The 20,076-nt window shown below is 37.7% G+C and overlaps 1 protein-coding gene across 2 annotated transcripts in view; it reads left to right on the forward strand.

Moving 5' to 3' along the window:
• The window catches only part of ADAMTSL1 (ADAMTS like 1), a 952,161-nt gene that overhangs the window by 222,455 nt on the left and 709,630 nt on the right, over nt 1-20,076 (forward strand). For both annotated transcript variants that reach the window (XM_021927825.2, XM_021927824.2), the window contains exon 2: nt 19,138-19,257. In XM_021927825.2, the coding sequence (XP_021783517.2) occupies nt 19,138-19,257 (120 nt within the window). The remainder of the gene's footprint in view (nt 1-19,137; nt 19,258-20,076) is intronic.

The following is a 20,076-nucleotide window of genomic DNA, read 5'->3' on the forward strand; positions in this document are numbered from 1 at the left end:
TTTCATTCAGGTGAGTACTCCTGCTAAGATACCTGGCCGAGGATGACACTCTGTTTCTAAACAGTGGAACTATGATGGAGTTACAGCGAAATGAACTCTGTCTCAGCATGATAAAGATATTGTCCTTCAGATCTTTGGAGCTGTCAGGTCATCAGGCTGCCTCATAAAGATGCAAATGCATAGATAATAGAAGTGTCCAAACAGAGATTGTGGGAGCTGCTGTGAGAGCTGGAGTGAGGAGATGGCCTCATTCTAGTTAAGGGTCTACAATAGTGATATCAATGTTATTTAGGTATAACTTGATCATTCTGACAACTAAAGAGGTGAAACAACTCTTAGTGGCATTTATATGTTAAAAGTAGACTGTTGAAGACAGAACACTTTAAAAGCTTAAAGAAAGAGACCATAAAGGTGTATTAGTAACAAAAGAGCTGACCCTTCTTGAACAATACCCCATAGGTATTAAATATTATGCACAATTGCTGTGACCATTTGTTTTCAATTCTTTGAGGACCATGCAGGAGCTTATTTGGTAACTATTTGACAGATTCTACATCTGCTGATCCTCAGTTTCTTGCTTTCCAGGTGACTCATATTAATAACTCCTAGTGCTTTACCAACTTGAGGGAATTTTAATCATCATGTTAGTCTTATTAATCCATTAATAACTGCATGTAACCTACAATGATCCTTTCACTTTCCCAATTTTAAAATTGCATGATTATGGTGCTGGAAAAATTGAATATTCACATGCAACAAAATGAACCCAGACACAGAACTCATCTTTCATAAACATTAGCTCAAAAGTTGATTATAGACATAAGTGTAAAATGCAAAACTATGAAATTCCTTGACTATAATATATGAGAAAACCTTGAGTTTGATGATGAGTTTTTAGATGTTAATATAATACCAAAAGCATGATCCATGAAAAAAAATTTACAAGCTGAACATTATCTAATTAAAAACTTTTGCTCTGTGAAAAACAGTTACAAGAATAAAAAGACAAGCCCATAGAAAGGGAGAAAATGTTTGCAAACTAAGTATCTCATAAATGACTTGTGTTTAAGATATACAAAGAGCTCTTAAAACTCAACAATAGGAAAACAAACAGGCAAAAACTTGAACAGATGTTCAACATAATCTATCACTAGGAAAACACAAATTAAAACCAAGGAGATACTAGTACACGCCTGTGAGAATGACTAAAATCCAAAAACTAGTCAATACTAATTGTTGAGAGGGATACAAAGCAACACACGTTCTCATTCATTGATAATGGGAATAGAAAATACACCAATTTTGAAAGATTGTCAGTTTCTTACAAAGCTCAACATAGTCTTACCGTATTTACATACCATAGTTACCATATGATCCAGTAATCACATTTTTAGGTATTTACTCAACTAATTTGAAAATTTATGTCTACACAAAAACCTGCAGTCAGATATTTATGGCAGCTTTATTTATAGTGATCAAAAATTTCAAGAAACCAAAATATCCTTCAATAGGTGAATGAAATACTATTCAGTAATAAAGAGGTATGAGCTATAAAGCCATGCAAAGATATTGATGAATCTTAAATACATATTGCCAAGAAACAGAAGCTAACCTGAAAAAGCTACATAGTATATGATTCTGATTTTATGACATTTTGGAAAAGACAAAACTAAATAGATTGATGGTTGCTAGAGGTTTTGAGGGAGGGAACAGGATTGAATAGGTAAAACACAGGGGACTTTTTAGAGTGGTGAAATTATGTATAATATGGTAACGTCAGATACATTACACTAAGCAACACTTTTTTGTTAGCACAGGCTATCTGCAAGGCATGTTCTCAAACAATATTTGGTGAACATGTGGTCTCCAGTGAATGTGGTAGTGTGCCCTTATAAAGAGCACACAGGATTCAGGGTTTAGGAGATTTTCATTTATAGTCTCTATATACTTCTGTATTATTGAAAAATATTACAAGAATGCATTTAAATATTATACACGTTAAAGCATGAAATTTATTGTGTAGAATTTTATGTTGATTTAGTGCATTGCAAAGCAAATTCATTCTGTCCCACATTTCTTAGTGGCTAACACCTTTCTATTTCTGTTTCTCATTTTAGATTCTCTCTCTTTGAAGGCATGGATCTTACCTTTGAATTACTTACAGGTTTTAGCATAGTTGTTTAAGTATATTTAGGTGCTCAAGAATATTTAATATAATAGTATGCCTTAATTTCTAAGAAAACACAGTCCTGTATTCAAATTCCAGTTCTACCATTGGTCAGGGTACCTAACCTCTGAAACTTAGTTTGACCAAGTATACAATATAAATAATAATACTGAATTCATCTTGCTGATTTGTGAGGATTTGATTCTAGCTATAGAAAACTTAGACTAATTTTTGATATAAGTTAGGAATGTAATAAATGGTTTCAAAGAAAGTGATGGCTATAGATGGATAGAAATGGCATAATATTTTAGTTAATCAGGAAAAGAGGTGGCTTATCAACCAGAGTAAGAAACATGTTGGTAGGTATTATGGGGACAAGATAGGAACGGCTCACCACTCAGCACCTATTGGACCCAGTCTTGGTTTCCATCAGCCCATTCATTGCTTGGAACCAGCTTGTAGCATCTATTTGCATTATTGCAGAATGGGTATAATTTGGGGGTATTCCCTCTTCCTATCTGCTCTTTACACTGGTGAGGCTACCCAAGAAGCAGATGTGCTTGATCTCTTATAAGTCTCATTTTCACTGCCATCAACTAAGTGGAATAGGACTTTCCATAGAGCCTTGTACACAGAATGGAGGCTCAATTGCTATTAGTTGACTGACCCATTCTTTTGTTCCAAAAGACCAAGGCAACTGTAGAAACTGTTATCTAGAGACTGTTCCATTCCATTGATTGAGCTTCAGGGATCCACATAAGTAGGCATGAAAATGAACATAGGTGATTTACAATTCTCAGAGCACATGTCATTATATTTTGCAAGAACAATGTATTCTACTCTTCTCTATAGTTGCACAACATGAGGCTTTTATATCCATATTACAGATACCAGCTTCTTTTTGGCATTTTAGGAAGTTGTTACTTGCCATTATCTCTTCTACTAGACTGTAAGAGCATGGAAACACGCTCAACATGTTCAGCACCCCCCCAGCACCTGACACATCTCTTATAATGTAGTAGAAGCTACATAAATATTTGTTGGAATGAACAAATCTACTTCATCGATGTAAAGAAGATTTTAAAACCCTAGAAACATAGTAATGTTTCCACAACAAAAACCTGACAAACTTTTAGATTTAAAAAAATAGAGTTTTAGAAGAGAAGGGAGTGGGCTTTTTGGAACTGAAGGGAAAAAAGCTCACATTTTTTCATGTCTGCATAGTATAAACAAATGGAACATCCTATTTTCAGTTTGAGTTTGAAAAAGAATGTTTGTTTAACATTCAGTCACCTACACTTCAGTGACAGCCAAAAAAAAAAAAAAAAGCAGATGATTAACAGAGTAGAGGAATTTATTTGGTAACTATAAAACAGAAATGTCTCTTAAAAAGTCAAGATCAGATACTAAAGTCAAGTCAAATGGGAATCTGCAAAAATATAATTAAAATTTGCAACCTCTGTGAAGAGTGAGTAAAATGTTGGAAGCATCCATGTATTCTAGGAAGTACAAGAACGAGCAAATTATAAAGTTCTAGAGAATCTTACCTATAATAAATAAAGATATTTTTATTTTATTTTTCCACTTCTCCCAGGATATTGATAACAGTTGATGATTGGGTTCCAGGCAATGAAGCTATAAAAATTAATAAGCAGGACCTTCAAATGACTCATTAGCTAATCCTTCATTATCCATTTTGTAATGGGTGACACATTTAACACATTTGGTAATATACTCAGGGGCACATTTAAACAAAAAGAGTTTGGTGAAGCAATTTGAAAAACATGTAAATATTTTTATTAGTGTTAAATTCGCCTAAATTCTAGTTGATTAAATATAAGATAGGATCTAACTCTATATGTAATACATGTTTACATTTTAGACCCTTTCCTTATCTACTCCCACTTTAGTGTTTTTGTTTTAACCTCTAAAAGGAAAAATTTTCTAGACTTATCTCATTAAAATTTTGTTTATGATTATTTGCCAGCAGGCTCTCCAATAGAAAGTGTTTATGGAACACTGGGAATTTTTAAGTGGCTTATGCAGTAGAGGAACAGATTGAGTATCGATTCCACAAACTTTGGAGAGTAGCTCCTCTGGACCAGGATACTCTGCTAGGGCTAGAAACTGGGAGATGAACCAGACCCTTCTTAATAGAGCATTAAGAGCAAAGAAGGAAAAATGGTCGGAGAAGAGTCTATAGGGATAAATGGAGACCCAGGAGTCAGACTTGCCAAAATAGTGTAGAGTACATATAAACTGATGGACTTTTATAGTTGGGCAGGCAAGTCAGATGAAACTGAAAATATAAAGCCATAGAGGAGCAGATGATCATGGTGGGTTCAGAAGGCCATAAGCCATCCAATGTTGCTAGAGCATTAAGAGCAAAGAAGGAAAAATGGTCGGAGAAGAGTCTATAGGGATAAATGGAGACCCAAGAGAAAAGACTTTGAGGGCCTTTAAAAGGAGGTTAAGGTTACAATCTAGATAATTGCACAAGAGTGGTACAATTTAGTACCACTTGCTACTAAAGTGATTTCTGGAGCACAGCATCACGTCACCAGGGAGTGTGTTAGAAATGCATCATCTCAGGCCCTAACCCAGACCTCCTGAGTGAGAATTAATAATATAATGAGATTCTCCATTGACATATGTACATCAAAATCTGAGAAACACTGCATGTAGAAGTGAAGAGTTGTTGATGCATGTCATGCCAGAGAGATGTGATTGGCATTGTTTTTTAGAAAGCTCACTTAAGCAACAATGTGATGGATTGAGGAAAGGATAAGATTAGAAACAGAGAGACTATCAAGAAGAATTCTCTGGTGGTCTAGGAGAGGGCTGACCAAATCTACAGATGGAGCAGTCAAGTAGAAAAGATATTCAGGAGGCAGCAGGGCTAGGATGTAGCAATTTATTTAATGTAGAGGGAAAAGAAAAGACAGTTTATAGGCAGAGTTACAGTTTCTGGCTTGGATTACCTGGGAGGATGTGGTACCAGTATGAACAGAGTTTGTAGAAGCAAGAACACATTTGGAAAGTCTGGATGAGAAATAAATTCAATTTGAATTATCCAGTTAGAGGTGCCTGGGAGACATTTGTTTAAAAATGCTTAATAGGCAATTGGGTGTGTAGGTGTCTGGAATTTGAAATAAAGGTACATATATTTTAAAGTTGTCATTGTATCAGTGCTCTCTATTTCCATGGTTATGAAAAAGATTTCCAGGAATAATTAGTAGAATAAGATACTAGTGGTATAAGGATGGAGCACCAGAGAACATCAGCCTTTAAAGGATGGGCAGAGGAATACCAAACTATGGGGAAGATGGAAGACAGTCTGAAGGGTATGGTGTCATGGAAAGGAAAGAAGACAGTTTCAAGCAAAAGGGATGGCCTACTGGTCACAATTCATGCATGTAAAATGAAGACTGGAAAATGCCTATTAGGTTTGGTATCTAGGAAGATATTGATAATTTTAGCCAGGGAAATTTTAGCTGGATAATGACATCGAAAGTCAGAGTTTCTGTTTGCTGAGTTTGTGGAGTCATGAAGTATAGTGAAGACTTCTTTCTAGAAATGTGGCTGTGGAAGGAAGGAAAACCTTTGACTACTAGGAACAGGAACATAATGTGGAGAAGAGGCTTGCTCTCGCTTTCTCTCTTTTTGTCTTAAATATGAAGATATGAAGAGATGAGCATAGAGAAGAGTCAGTGGGAGGGAAAGAGTGACATTATAGAGGAGAGGGGAGAGTAATAAATAATGGAATGACATTCCTTTGGGGACAGCAGTGGATGGAATTCAGAGTGCAGATAGAAGAGATTTGCCTTAATCAGCAGAAAAGACAAGTTAACCTGTGAGAGACTGAAGGAAGCATGAGGCAGGGGCATGGAAGTTTGGGGAGGCAGTGATTTTAGGGTATTCAAATCTAAAGGACTTAAATTTTTTCTGTGAAATAAGAGACAATGACATATGCATAGAAGGAAAGGAGGGGGCTAGTAGAAATGGGATCCCTGGTGGAGAATGAAGAAAGAAGCTAACCAGGAAGTGCAGTGGATGTGGGCAACATTTAAAACCATTCAACTCAGACTCTTGATTCTGGAAAATGTGTTATGGTAGCTTCTGTGTTACCTAGTCCGTCTATTTAATGAATAAACAGATCTAAATGTGTTTGAATTATCCATCATCTGTGACCTTAATACATGGTCAATGAGGCTGTTATTTCGGTGCCTAAAAACTAGACAGTGCTCCAAAGATGCTAAGAGCAAACAAAAAACCTTTACACAACTGTAATGTGGGGGGAGTCAATGTCACCAGCAATTACTGAACATCTATTCTATATCTACTAAGTAGCCAACTCCATGTTCAGTATACTGTATTTGATTATTTGAAAAGGTTATTTTTATCAAGATAAGGAGCTGAATTCCACTTTGATGAATGAGATGTGCCAAATTTATTTTCATTCAATTCAACAAATACGTAGACATCCTAACTTTAAGATGCTTGTTCTTGGCCTTGCAGCATGATCAGTAGGTTACGGCCCCGGCCTTGGTATCTTTATAACATAGTAAGAAAGGTAAGACGAGTTCCCAAATAGCCACAAGAGAGATGAAAACACACGCCATCAGATAAGTAATAATGTGCTGTGCTTTTTTGTTGTTGTTTAAAAATGAGGTGCCGGGAGTCATATCTCAATAAATTATGACATAAATGTCCTGTATCCCCTTGCGAGTCTTGTTTACATTGGAATGTCCACATGCTTTGTCAGCCAAGTGAGTCAATCAAGGTGGAAATACTAATTAATTTGAGTGGACATGCTCTGCTAGCTCATACTGTAAAAAAATCTGTGGTGTGTACTACCAAACTCTGTATAGCACTTTATAGTTTACAAATCACTTTTCATAATTATCACCACTATTCTGTAAGATAAGTATTATTGTTCTTCCTCACTTACACATGAAGGGCCTAAGATTCAGTTTCAGTAATTTACTCAAAGCACACAGCAGGGAGGTGGTGAGCCAGGACTTCCACCCAGGTCCTGTGACTCCACATCTCGCTACAAGAACAGGAACTCTGTGGATTCTGTGGAGGGGAGATTGTAGGTGCTTGGAGGATGCATAGAAGCAGCAGCCTTTAAGGATTGATGAGATTTTAGTATAAGGAGATAGGAGGGAGGGCATTCCAGGCACAGGGCACTACAAAGTTCAATATATGAATGCAGGAAGTATGGACACGCCACATAAGAGTCATGGTTCTGTGCATGGGTTTGGGAATCATCTGACTAAAAGAGATGGTTGACTCATTGAGAGCTTAAAAGAAGTGCAGGTCAAGAAACAATAGAAGAAAAGATACCCGTTGACAGAACCCTGGGATCATCTATGGTTAGTTTATTGGGTTGGAGGCCCAGGAGGAGCCCCCAAATGAGAAATCAAAGGAATGGCCAGTGAGTTAGGATCATTCTCAGTTACTATAGAAAACAAGGGGGAGAGATTTTCAAGAAGGAGGATATGATCATAAGAGGGTGATGATTGAGGGCCAGTGGGTGGAAGACGAGCCTTGGTGAACTTGGAGAGAGTGGAGTAGTGATGACAGAAGTCAGAATGTAAAGAGTAAGAATGCAAAAAAGAAATCAAGGTAGTGGGTAGGACAGAGGCCAGTAAATCGACACTATCTTAGAAGTACTTGAAGACAGCTCTCACATATTCTCACTTCTCTTCTTCTTAGGCAAAATGCCCTTGCTTAATCCCATGGATTGTCAAATGCTTTCCAGACAACCACAGTCATGTTTTCTTTCTTTATAAATTGTTGGTTTGGCCACTGTCCTTCTTAAAGTTTGGCATCTAGAAATTAACTCCCTAACAGTGTTTATGATCTACTCAGCATGAAGTAGAAAAAAAGCTGTCATATATTTTGTTTCCTACACTGTATTTTTAATAGCAGCTCACATTTACATTAAGCACATTTCACTGTTGATTCATTGTGCTTGCAGTCAGCTATGATCCACGTCATCCACATCCTATACTTGCCAACTCTTTGAAGAGACAACCCAAACAGGGAATAGGGAACCATGGAGTGGAAAAGGACATGACTGGCATCAAGAAATCTATTTTAGTCTGTACTCTGACCCTTATTAGATATATGCTCTTGGGAAAGTTGGTCTACTACTCTCTGGGCTCCAGAAGGAGCTAGATTAGATGATTTTTAAGCCTCTAATTCTAAAATTTATAAAATTAATAACTGATTTTTTTAAAGCCTTCATTAATTTACCACTCATATATTTCTAGAACTCAATTCTGTACCAGGCACTACTAGGCTTTCAAAATAGAGTGGTGAGCATGGTAGCAGTAGTCCTAATCTGTGGAGCTTAAAGCCTCTTGGTCACATTTTAAGGCTGAAAGGTACTTGGTTCAATGCAGGGAAGAATGGGTGAGGACTGAAGCCCCTGGCAGTGCCCTGAACTCATTTCTTCTGAAGGATGTATGAAAGGCAGTGACTCTGATGACTTTTAAAATGCAGAATGAGGAATAAAGTCATTACGCTTAGAATTACATAAAGAAGTAATCACTTTATGTCATTTCACAGCTACCAAAACATGTATAGAATAACATGGCAAGCAAGAGAATAGTAAAGTATGATACTAAAATTTTTCCAGCCACCTAGTACTTACAGAAAGCCATAGGCACTTATACTGAGGAAGGAGATGTGAAGAATGACACCATCCCTTAAGATGGAAATATCATTACACGGCTTTAATGTTTTCTACCCTAAAGGCAAAAGTAGTGAGGCATACAGGGAAATTCTGGCAGCAGGCAATTTTGAGATTTATAGCATCAGATACAAAAGCACAGGGACCTGCTAAAAGACTGTTTTTCTTCCTTGGTGTCAGCTGAAGATCAGCACCTATCATGATCTTAAAATCCCATTTTTCAACAAATAAGGATAACCTCGTAAGAAAAGCACCCCCTTTTTTGTGCTTCTGAAAGCAAACTTGGCTATGAAGATGAATTTTTCCTTTCCCCCTTCAACATATGCTACCATGGTGTTCCATTGACCTATTGTTATGTAATAAACCAACCCAAACTTAGTGGTTTAAAACAATATTATCATTATGTCCCATAATTTATGAGTTGACTGAGTTCAACTGAATGATTCTTCTGCTCCTTGTGGCATCCACTGGGGCTGCACTCTTTGGAGAGCTTAGTTGGATAGAATGTTCAGGATGGTTCAGTCACGTATCTGGTGGTTCCGTAGGCACAGTCAGAGGCTGGGTTCAGCTGGGACACTGGAACATCTGAGTCTCTCTGAAGAGTTTTAGAACATTTCCTATTCCACCTAGCCTCTCTGTTTGGCTGCTTCACATATACACATATGTGCCTGTGCAGTGCTTTCCTGTCCATACAAATATTATGCTTCCTTAACAGGAACAACATATTATTAATATAAACCAATGACAAAATAATAATACATAAATATATTCAGCATTCTGATTCTCTTCCCCCAAGGAATACATAGGCTGAATTTCAAAAATAACTTAGTAGTTGAGAGAGAAAAAAATTTTTTTTGAAGAACTAGTTGCCATTTGTGTGAAGTACATCAAGAATGACAGAAATGGGTGGGAAGAAAAGAGTGGACATTGAAGAATGCTTGCTATGCATTAAGTAGAAACCTCCCCCTTTCTTAGGCATTTTCTTGAGATACTGAGTAAATATTTGAAATTCTTTAAGTTACGTATACAATTTAAATACTGATATACATTTCTCCTGATTTTGTGTGTTTACATTTTTCGGAGACAAGGCCATGGAGTGTATGGTGGGGGTGCTGGGGGGTGGTGATGGAGGTGGTGAGTCATGGATAGCAGAATTACACTACTTATAATGTCAAAGCACTATCTGTAGAGTTGTGCCTTGAACATTTTGTTTTTGAAGGGGAAATAAATCTGTATGGGTTCAAATTATTTTCTTCTATTTTTTTTCCTTTGACATACTCACATATACTGATGAGACTTCTAGCCAGTAATAAGAGAAACTTTAGGGTTTATGAAACAATATGAGTTAGCTTGCCCATGAAATGATTTAATTTGCTACTCTGACTTTGTATGAAATTAAAGTCATTGCACTAACTGGATATAGTGAGAATCTGAAATACATCTGCATTTTAGTGCTAGGATGAAGAGGAATGCTAGAATGGTAGTGAACTTGGAGCCAGTCTGGGTGAGGATGATGTCTGTCAGAGCTGTCTGTCACCCACTAGTTCTGATCATTATTTCAAAACACTGTACAGCAAGCTTGTCCAACCTGTGGCCCGTGGGCCTCATGTGGTCCTGGACAACTTTGAATGTGACCCAACACAAATTTGTAAACTTTCTTAAAACTATGAGATATTATGTGATTTTTAAAATATCAGTTATCATTAGTGCTAATGTATTTTATGTATGCCTCAAGACAATTCTTCTTCCAATGTGGCCTAGAGAAGCCAAAAGATTGGACTACCCTTCTGTAGAGCATTAACTGAGATGTCACTGGAGAGAGAGAAGAGAGGAGCCCTAACAGAGTTACCACCATTTCCTTAGCATCATGGAGACTGGGTGGCCTGTTTTGATACAGATAGGGATGGCAAATTGCAAACATTAGGTCTAGTCCAATAGTACTTGGGTCAAAAGAAGAGATGCTATGAATTTAGGTCCTCCTAGAATTTTGTCCTGCCAAGATAGGATTAGGAATACAAGAGATTTATTGGGAAAAAAGGTGAGGGGTCAAAGGATGCTGGAAGAGCTATCAGATTGCAGTGCATCAGACAGAATACATGCCTGTCTTCTGTGGAGAGAGGGAAGACAGAGGGTTGAGGAGGATGAGTCTCAGACTGCAGCCTAGTGCTAAGAAAGTTTCGGCCAGACTGGGGAGTCTTTGAGAGGAATCCATCCTCCGAGAGCTCTGCCTCTCTCAAGAATGAACCTGCTGTAGTATCTCTGCTATGCTCAGTCATTGGAACAGCCCTCAGAAATCATGGCCTCATTGCAAACAATGAGGTGGGTTCAGAATACAGCATCTAGGGCCATCTGTTGGTTAAGATAACAGACTCCTCTGTGGCAGGAGATCTGGATGGTTCATCTTTATGGCCACGAAAAGAGCCAATGTAAACTAAGCAGGGGTGAAGAGAGAAGCTCCTTTGCCAATTTATCTTCAACTTGATTTAAAGTATGGGTGGTATCCTGACTTCCAACTCCTAAGCAACTCACTTTAGATAAGCCTAGATAATGATGTTGACCAATATAAACATTTGCCAAGTGTACAATCCAGAAAGGTTGATTTCTACCCCTGCATGTGTATGTAGACATTTTTATGTTCTTCTTCCTTTTTTTCATCCTAACATTTTCCTCCAGTTAACTGTTCAACTCTCTCTTTTAATTCTTGGCATTGAATGAGTATTTTACATGTACGATTTAAAGCACAGACATAAACACACACACACACACACACACACTTTGAAGACCATGTCTATTTTGACTTGTCATTAGAAGATGTGACAAAGGTGTGCCCATCCACCTAGGAGTGGAGTACAGAAGAGTCTAACTTTCATGTTTTGTGTGTTATTTTATTGTCTAAGTGTAGATATGAATCATAGCTGTTATCAGCAATGCTTTCTGAAGCACAGTGTATTTAGAACTCTTTGGAAACAGAATCCTGTTCCCCTCATGAAAGGAATGCGATATAATACGTTTTTAAATGTTTGGGGACAATAAGGAATAAGATAATTGGCTTTATGTTTTGGGAAAGGTGCTGCCTTTTTTGTTGGGGTGTTTTATCATCTTATATATGTCAAGGAAGATGTCTCAAAACCCATGTTTTCTCTGCCCTACATCTAGGAGGGTGTTGTCCCCCTCATCCAAAAAGTCAGCTTGGTGAAGATGGTTGCTGAATGTCTTCTTAACATTTTCATTTCAGTGTCTGTGTTCATAACAAGTTGGAGAAATGCCATAGCTTGTCTATAGATCAATCCTACATTATACACAGTGCATGCTCTCTGATAAAATTCCTTTTGCTAGTTTTTCTTTATACACTGCTCTGTGAGAATAAGCTTTACAAAATTGTTTGTGGGATTTATGTTTGATAGTTTTATTAATAGTTCTTAAATTTTGTTTTCTTTTTAGAATCCTGTCTTGTCAAGTTGTAGATATCTATCTACTTTAATGATAAAGTAGGTATGTCTTTAAACATAAGTTTGTTCCCCCCATAAAGGCTATTTTGCTAGGGTAACAGAGTTTCTTTTCATTGACATTCTGGGACAGATCTTTAAATTCAGCTACATCTGGTCACCTTGCCTCAAACCATATTATAGCTGTTTCCCTAAATCAGACCTGAACTAAGCAGGAACATCTGTACCAAGAATTATGAGGCCCAGCTGAACTTCTGGACCAGCATGTTCCATCTCACTTCTTTCAGCTCTAACCTTTTAGCAATTATCTTTACAATCCTTAGAAATGGTAATTAAAGTTGGTAGAAGAACAAACAGAATACTGAGATGTTTTTAAGCTCCAAACACCAGGTATATAAATGTCAATGGGTTAAATACGGTTATAAGAATGCTTTTATTAGCACCCCCCCATGAGCTTTTTGGGGATCATATTTAGCCTTTCCTTCAGGGAGTGTAACACTGCTAATCAGCTTGCAGAGTTGGCAGCCATTAGCTGGGAACACCTGAAGCTACTTCAAGAATCTTTTTCTTCCCCTAGACAAGCCTGATACAGCAGTATGTGTGGATAGGTGTATTGTCATTGCAGAGTTTCTGTCTAAAAACATTAGTCACCCATTAACACAAGGACCAAAAATACTTACAGAGATAAACAGAAGGTGGACCCTTTCAACACTGAAAGCAGTTTATTCAGTGACAATGCCCTCCTGCTCTCTGTATAAATGGCCGGGTCATTGCAGAGCTGGCTGGAGGTTTGGGTGAGTTTGAGTGCATGCAGATAGGGGTTGTTGATACTCATGCATGATAAGCTGATTGAGCCTCTTCTGATTGGCAAATATGAGTTTGGAGATATTGTGAATATCGTTATTTTGGTACATATTCTTATCAACCTCCAGAGTATTTCTCCTCCTACATTGTAATGAGCAAATTTTTTTAGTAGAGGTTTATGCTCATGATTTTTTTCTAATCCTTTACAATCGAATTACTGTTCAGTCATTTCCCTATCTTGCTACGTTTGAATGTTCCAGTCAGGAATGAAGAATTTTTGGATTAATGGAAAGAGGCCCATTGAGGGTGGACTTGATCCCATCCCTGCCTTGACATTTAAGCTCATTAGAATAGTCTTACCAGGAGCAAGCTGTCAAAGTATTAATTCCCTTTCAAAAACAGGGACCCTTGTTTATCACAAGTGAAATTTACTGAAATCTGGTAAACTCAATTTGTTACCAAATGACAGATCATTTGGCATCTTTATGATAAAGTTGAATAGATCTGTTTTTATTTTTATTTAGAATCTATTTCTAAAATTTAGGTACAATTTCATTTGGCAGTATGCCCATTTCTGACTTAGGATATCAGTATTTTAGCCCTTTGCATGGATGTCCTTCCAACCAGAGGTTAATTATACTTTCACACTGGAACCAGATTTTCCTTCCTTCTGTTGATCTCTGTGACACTTCAGTTTTCATGATTAGGTATTTATGATATGGATGGCAGGACTGGATTTGGGCTCTTTGGATCATGTAAGTTATCATTTCCTCCTAATACTTAGCAGTGATCCTCAAAACTGGAGCTAGATTGTTTTGGCTCCAATAAATGTTTCTATTCAGCTATTTATCCAATAAACATTTGCATGTTCTACTTGTGCCAAGCAAGAACTCAAAACCTTGACATCAAACATTTCAGTATCCACTGGTATTTAAATATAGGTGTACCGTCAAATAACACAGTGGCCAGTTACTTAGATTGTTTACATTATTATTCTGATCTACTGAGAATGTATAGCTTTACTATCTTAATTCTCAGTAAACTATGAATCAAAATATAGGCATAACATATTTTACAGAGTCCTTTTGGTAGGAAAAATTTTTTTAACAGTGTGGTTTTCAGCACTACACTTCCTAAGTAATGTTGAAACCTAAGTCCTACCCATGAGACATGAGCTTGGCTATGATTCAGTTTTCACAGAGAAACTAAATGAAGAAAGAAGAACAATAAACTGATCATTTGAGGGCATGTTTGTATGTTTAAACTTGAGTTATTTCCATAGCTCTTCCTCCTAGCCTAGAAGTAAATGGCTGCCCCTCCCGGAGTTTTAAGAATCTTATAGCTGCGTGGAATTTCTAGTCATAATCAACTCCCTTCATAAACATTACAATTTTTATAGCAATTATGGCTCTTCTTTAATGATGGCAGAGGTTCCAAAAGACAAACCAGTTGCTCTGTATTTTAGCTTTCCAAATTTTAGTCACAGCTCATAGAGTACACTTGTTAGAAGTAGGAAAATTTGAGGGGAAATTTTTATCTTTTACACCAAACATGTTAATTGTGAGCTGATGAGTCAGAATACTAATCAGTATTCTCTAGAGCCACTGAAAATCAGTCAGTCAAGAGAATGGTTGGTGCCAGGTTATGAACGAAGTGAGTGTGAAGTAGAAAATAAAATGTATATTGCAGACATAGTTTGAGTTTCTGACTGCATCCCAAAGCCAAATGCAAAAGATTCTTGTTATTCAGTGACTTTTGTTTTTATTTTTAAACTACCTTTACCTCATTTTCCCCTTAATGAAGTAGAGAATAGAAAGTTATTTGATGACTCCCTAATTTCTTATATTTACCTATGTCCCTCTGAAACATCTCTAGATGATTGATCAATCAGTCCCATTGAAGAGAATCTGTTCTACAACAACAGATTGCTTCCATGACTTCCTGGGTCTAATACAATTCTATTCTGGAAGCTGGTGTTTCTGTATTCCCGGGTTGGTTCTCTGAGGAATGCTTTGGTGTGCCAAGAATCAGAAAGAGGAGTCACTGTTTGAAGTGGGAAATCAGACTGCAATAAGGAGAAGTAATCTTCATCACAGGACACAAATTCTAGGCAGTCTTCGTATGTCCTGGAGAACTATCCTTACGAGTCTGGGAATCCTATGGGACAAGAAGGTGTTCCTTACCCTATTCCTGTGGGTGAATAATGGGGGTTGAATCCAGAGGAGATTTAAGTTTTTAAGAGAGACTTTCTGGCTCCTAATCCTAACACAGCGATTGGCCATACATACAATTTCTCCGCTTCTCATGCTTCTGTTTTCCCTCTGCAAAACTAACACCACTGAAACATAAGATGCAATGGGGTGCCAGTTTTAATGCATTTTTATGGTATGCTAAGTACCTTAAAAATGCAAGGTGTGTTTTTACATATCAAATGTAAAGTAACCATATTTTTCAATCCCCAAATTGGGAATCCTGGTCTGAGCATGGGAAATACAATTTTCCTCATTTCTTTTTTTTATTTTTTATTTATTTATTTTTTTTTGAGAAAGGTCTAGCTCCGTTGCCCAGGCCAGAGTATAGTGGCACAGTCATGGCTCACTATAGCCTCTCTCTGCCAGGCTCAAGCGATCCTCCCACTTCATCCTCCTGAGTAGCTGGGACTACCTGCGCGCACCACCGTACCTGGCTAATTTTTTTTTTTTTTTTTTTTTTTGTAGAGACAAGGTCTCACTAGTTGCCCAGGGCTGGTCTGGAATTCCTGAGCTCAAGCATTCCTCCTGCCTCAGCCTCTCAAAGTGCTGGGATTATAGGCATAAGCCACCATGCCTGGCCAGGATTAAATAGAATTTTAGGTTTAGTTCAGAATTTTTGCCTTGATATTACATAAAAGTATTGGATAAATTGAACATCTTGATACGTATTATGAGACTTATAAAATGTAAGCATTTCTTGGGAAATACAAGCAGGCAGACATTGTTTCTTAAACAAATACACAGTTATACTTAAAACTTAAAGTATAAATGGACAAAATGTTTGCTGTTTATTCTTCATTATTAGCATTAGTGAGTGTTTAGTCTTTGTATTTGACATCTCACTGCCTCTTTTGGAGGATATTTGAGTCATTTTTGTCTGCTTAATTGGTTTAACAAAAAAACCTTTTTTGTAGGCACAGAAGTTTTCACAAAGAAAATACGTCTAAGTTCATTAAGTCTTCTTTTCAAATTTTAGCTTTTAAGAATTGGCATCAAGTGACTAAAAGTGATCTCCATTTTGGATAATAGAGTTAGAATTCAAAATAGCCTTGGATTTTTGAAGAAATGATTCATAAAATACGGGATTCAACAGGGATCAACATACATTAGTCCTTTCAAAAAACACCAAAATTAGAACACATCAATTCTGGATTACTGTAAACCCAGTTCTTGATCTTTCTGAAAAAGACAATTGCATAAGTGCAGCCATTCCTTACCTAGAGCTTGAAGAGCTGTGAGTAGACCTGAATAGCAAGTCCATGAATTTTAAATGCACCCAGCAAGAAGTGGGGAAGGCTTCTGAGCAGGGGAATTACGCATGGTCAAGACAGGCTTTGGAGTATATTTAACTGTGGACTGAAGGAATGATTGTCCTTGATAGGGGAAGAGCTAAGAGAAAATTAATTTTAAACATAGCAGGAGTAATTTAGGTTAGCTAGAAGGCTACATTTCCATGAATCAGTTTTTGTAAGTTATACCACTATTCGTTTAGTATTTGTTAGTTCTTACGAAACTCAATGTAGAAGAAGAAACAAGATAACCTCATTGTGCCCTGAGTTTCAGGGATTGTATTAGTTTTCTATTGCTGCTATAACAAATTGCCACACATTTAAAGACTTAAAACAGCATAAAAGTGTTATCTTACAATTTCTGTAGGTCAGAAGTCTGGCAAGGTATGGTTGGATTCTCTGGTCAGTGTATTATTGGGTTAAAATCAAAATATTGGCTGACGATAACAGTTCTTATCTAGGACCGGGGTCCTCTTTCAAGCTTCCTTCTCATGCTTCCTGCATGCCCCTGCCCCTCCCATCTTCAAGCCAGCAGTGGCAAGTCAAGTCCTCATTACACTTTAAATCTCCTTGGTATCCCCCTCTGCCACATCGCTGACTTCCTCTTCTCCCTCAGCCTGGAGAAAGCTTTGTTTTTACTTACTCATATGATTACATTGGGCCTACCTGGATAAACCAGGTTACTAACCCTAATTAGTAGTCTTAATTACATCTGCAGTCCTTTTGGCCATGTAAAGCAAGTGTGTGTGACACCAGAGTGTATAGGTGCTGGGGCACCATCAGTCATATTGACTATACTGTATAACAACAGAATTTTAAGTTTAATTAAGACTTTTTGTCTTGGTGTCATATAAAAGTATTTGATGGATTAAGTATCTTTTTTTTGTTTGTTTTTTGTTTTTTGGTTTTTTTTGAGACGGAGTCTCGCTCTGTGGCCCAGGCTGGAGTGCAGTGGCCGGATCTCAGCTCACTGCAAGCTCCGCCTCCTGGGTTTACGCCATTCTCCTGCCTCAGCCTCCCGAGTAGCTGGGACTACAGGTGCCCGCCACCTCGCCCGGCTAGTTTTTTGTATTTTTTTTAGTAAAGACGGGGTTTCAGCGTGTTAGCCAGGATGGTCTCGATCTCCTGACCTCGTGATCCGCCCGTCTTGGCCTCCCAAAGTGCTGGGATTACAGGCTTGAGCCACCGCGCCCGGCCTGGATTAAGTGTCTTGATGAGATGCCATTATATATGTTATGGAAGAGTACACCCCTTTCCAAAAGACATAGGGTTTAAAATGACTAATTTATTATGCATTATTTTCAAGAAGGTATAAATTAATATAAACATCCACATAATCATTACTGATATTAGCAATACCATAAAAAGGTATGAAATTCAAAATGTATGACAGTTAAAAAGGCAATGTGATATACTATGTTCATTATAAATATTATAAATATGATTAAAGAACTTCATGTACTAGAACCTTAGATTTTTACTTGTTTCTTGGGCAGAATGTGCTTTTGATAATAATAATGGCTGCTCTTTACTGAAAGCTTACTATATGAAAGGCATCAGACTAAGCATTTTACATGTCATTTCCTGTTTTCTCAACAATGCAACATTGTTATTCCTGTTGTATAGTGAGTAAACTGAGGCATAGAGAGGTAGGAGGAGGCCTGGGTGAACTGATTATACCTTGAATGTATAGGAGTTACTTAACAATTTGCCTCTCACCAGAGGAGGCTTGAATAGCTCAGTAGCCAAATGATACAATGAAAAGATGAGGGTTTTTGAATGCTGTATTTGAATGCTGATTTCAGCACTTACTAACTTGACAAATTCCTGAAACCCTTTGTGCCTTTAGTTCCTAATTTGTAAAGTGTGCCTGAAAGCAGACACCTTTTGGGGCTGTCACAAGATAACCTTTGTAAAGAACCTGGAATGTGATAAGCTCTCGATGAAAGTTCTCCAATACTTCCTTCTGGAGCAGCTAAAGTACATCTGGTTCTAAAGCACTTGAATAGCCCAGGAAGTCAGTTCTGGGCTCAAGGCAGGCTTTTCTTACGTGATAAATATTTAACAGGACATGGGGACCCATCTAGGTGCTGGGATTTATTGGACTAAGGATAGATCCCTGTGGGTCCAAGACACATTTGAGTTCAGATCCATGGATAGCCCAATAGAGTGAGTTTAGGAGCCTAACCATATTGGACCTGGCCACAGAGATAACCTATAATCACTGGATTTTGAGATTGTACAACCATCAGTTAAGAGGCATCAACTTAGCAGGGGACGTTCCTGGCATCCATTGGAGGAGCCACATGCCAGAATGTTCTAGTGGTTCTTGCATTAGTATGTATTTGCATACATTGTTTTTGATTGCTCTAATCAGACTTGAAATGAATCCAAGAGCTTTCTGCAACTAATCGCACAGTGCCCAGTCCCTCCAGGCTCTGTCTGAAGGCTTAATTCAGCTACCTTATCTCTCTAGGTATGCGGAGACCAAAGCCAAGGGGCTGTTTTCCTGCGGGAATTTACACTGATTCGAAGAGAGAGCCTCCATGAAGATTTCCTGTCTGACCTCTTGAATGGTCACAAAACTGAAGACTCGGTACAGTGTTGCTTCTTCTACTTATTCACAGAAAACACTGAGGTTCCGTGGCTGATTCTGACTTGTGGTGGTGGTTTTTAGCAAATCTGAAGAGGTTTGGATGGTATTTTCTCGTGTCTGTGAGAGGAGGGGGAGGCAAAGTGATAGCACAGTGGACAGACTGTGTAGGGCAACTTTCTGGCTTTTCCTGGGTCTGGTGAGATTTAAACATTATACTCAAGCGTTAAAGTTTGTTTGGGGCTGCATGTGGAGGATTCACATTAAAATACTGATGTTTTGCCAGCGCGTCTGAACATAAAATGGTAATAATTTAAATGAGTAAAGCAAAAAGGAGATTTATAAGTAAAGTCCAGATTGTTTTACGGGTCAGTGGAAGTTCTACTATCTTCCAATTCTGGCTTCTTTTTAGAAATTCTTACTTCAAAGTGATAGTGATACTTGTTTTATGGAAGTTTGTTTCTCTAGTGGTGGTTTTAGGGGAAAAAAGTCTAGAAAATGAGCTCTTAAATGAAAGCAATAGTATAGTTGACTGGAGATGTCAAGAGACAGCTTGCAAATCAAACTGTGATTTGTAATTTGGACTTCTTCGTGAGAATTGGACAGATAACTTGTGAAAGTTCTAAATGTGGTTCTGTATAGTGATGACCTTGTGTTCCTAGAAGTATTCATATTGGAATTAGAGGATGCTGTGTATATAAGCCAGTGGGTTTCTTATCCAACATAAAAGGGTGGGATCGCAGAAAATAACGTCTTAGAATACCCTCAAAACAAACATACAAGTGACTTTATTTCTACCTTCTGTGCCTGACCTCCTGACTG

This window comes from Papio anubis, chromosome 13 (assembly GCF_008728515.1).
Source record: "Papio anubis isolate 15944 chromosome 13, Panubis1.0, whole genome shotgun sequence".
NCBI classification, from domain to species: Eukaryota; Metazoa; Chordata; class Mammalia; order Primates; family Cercopithecidae; genus Papio; species Papio anubis.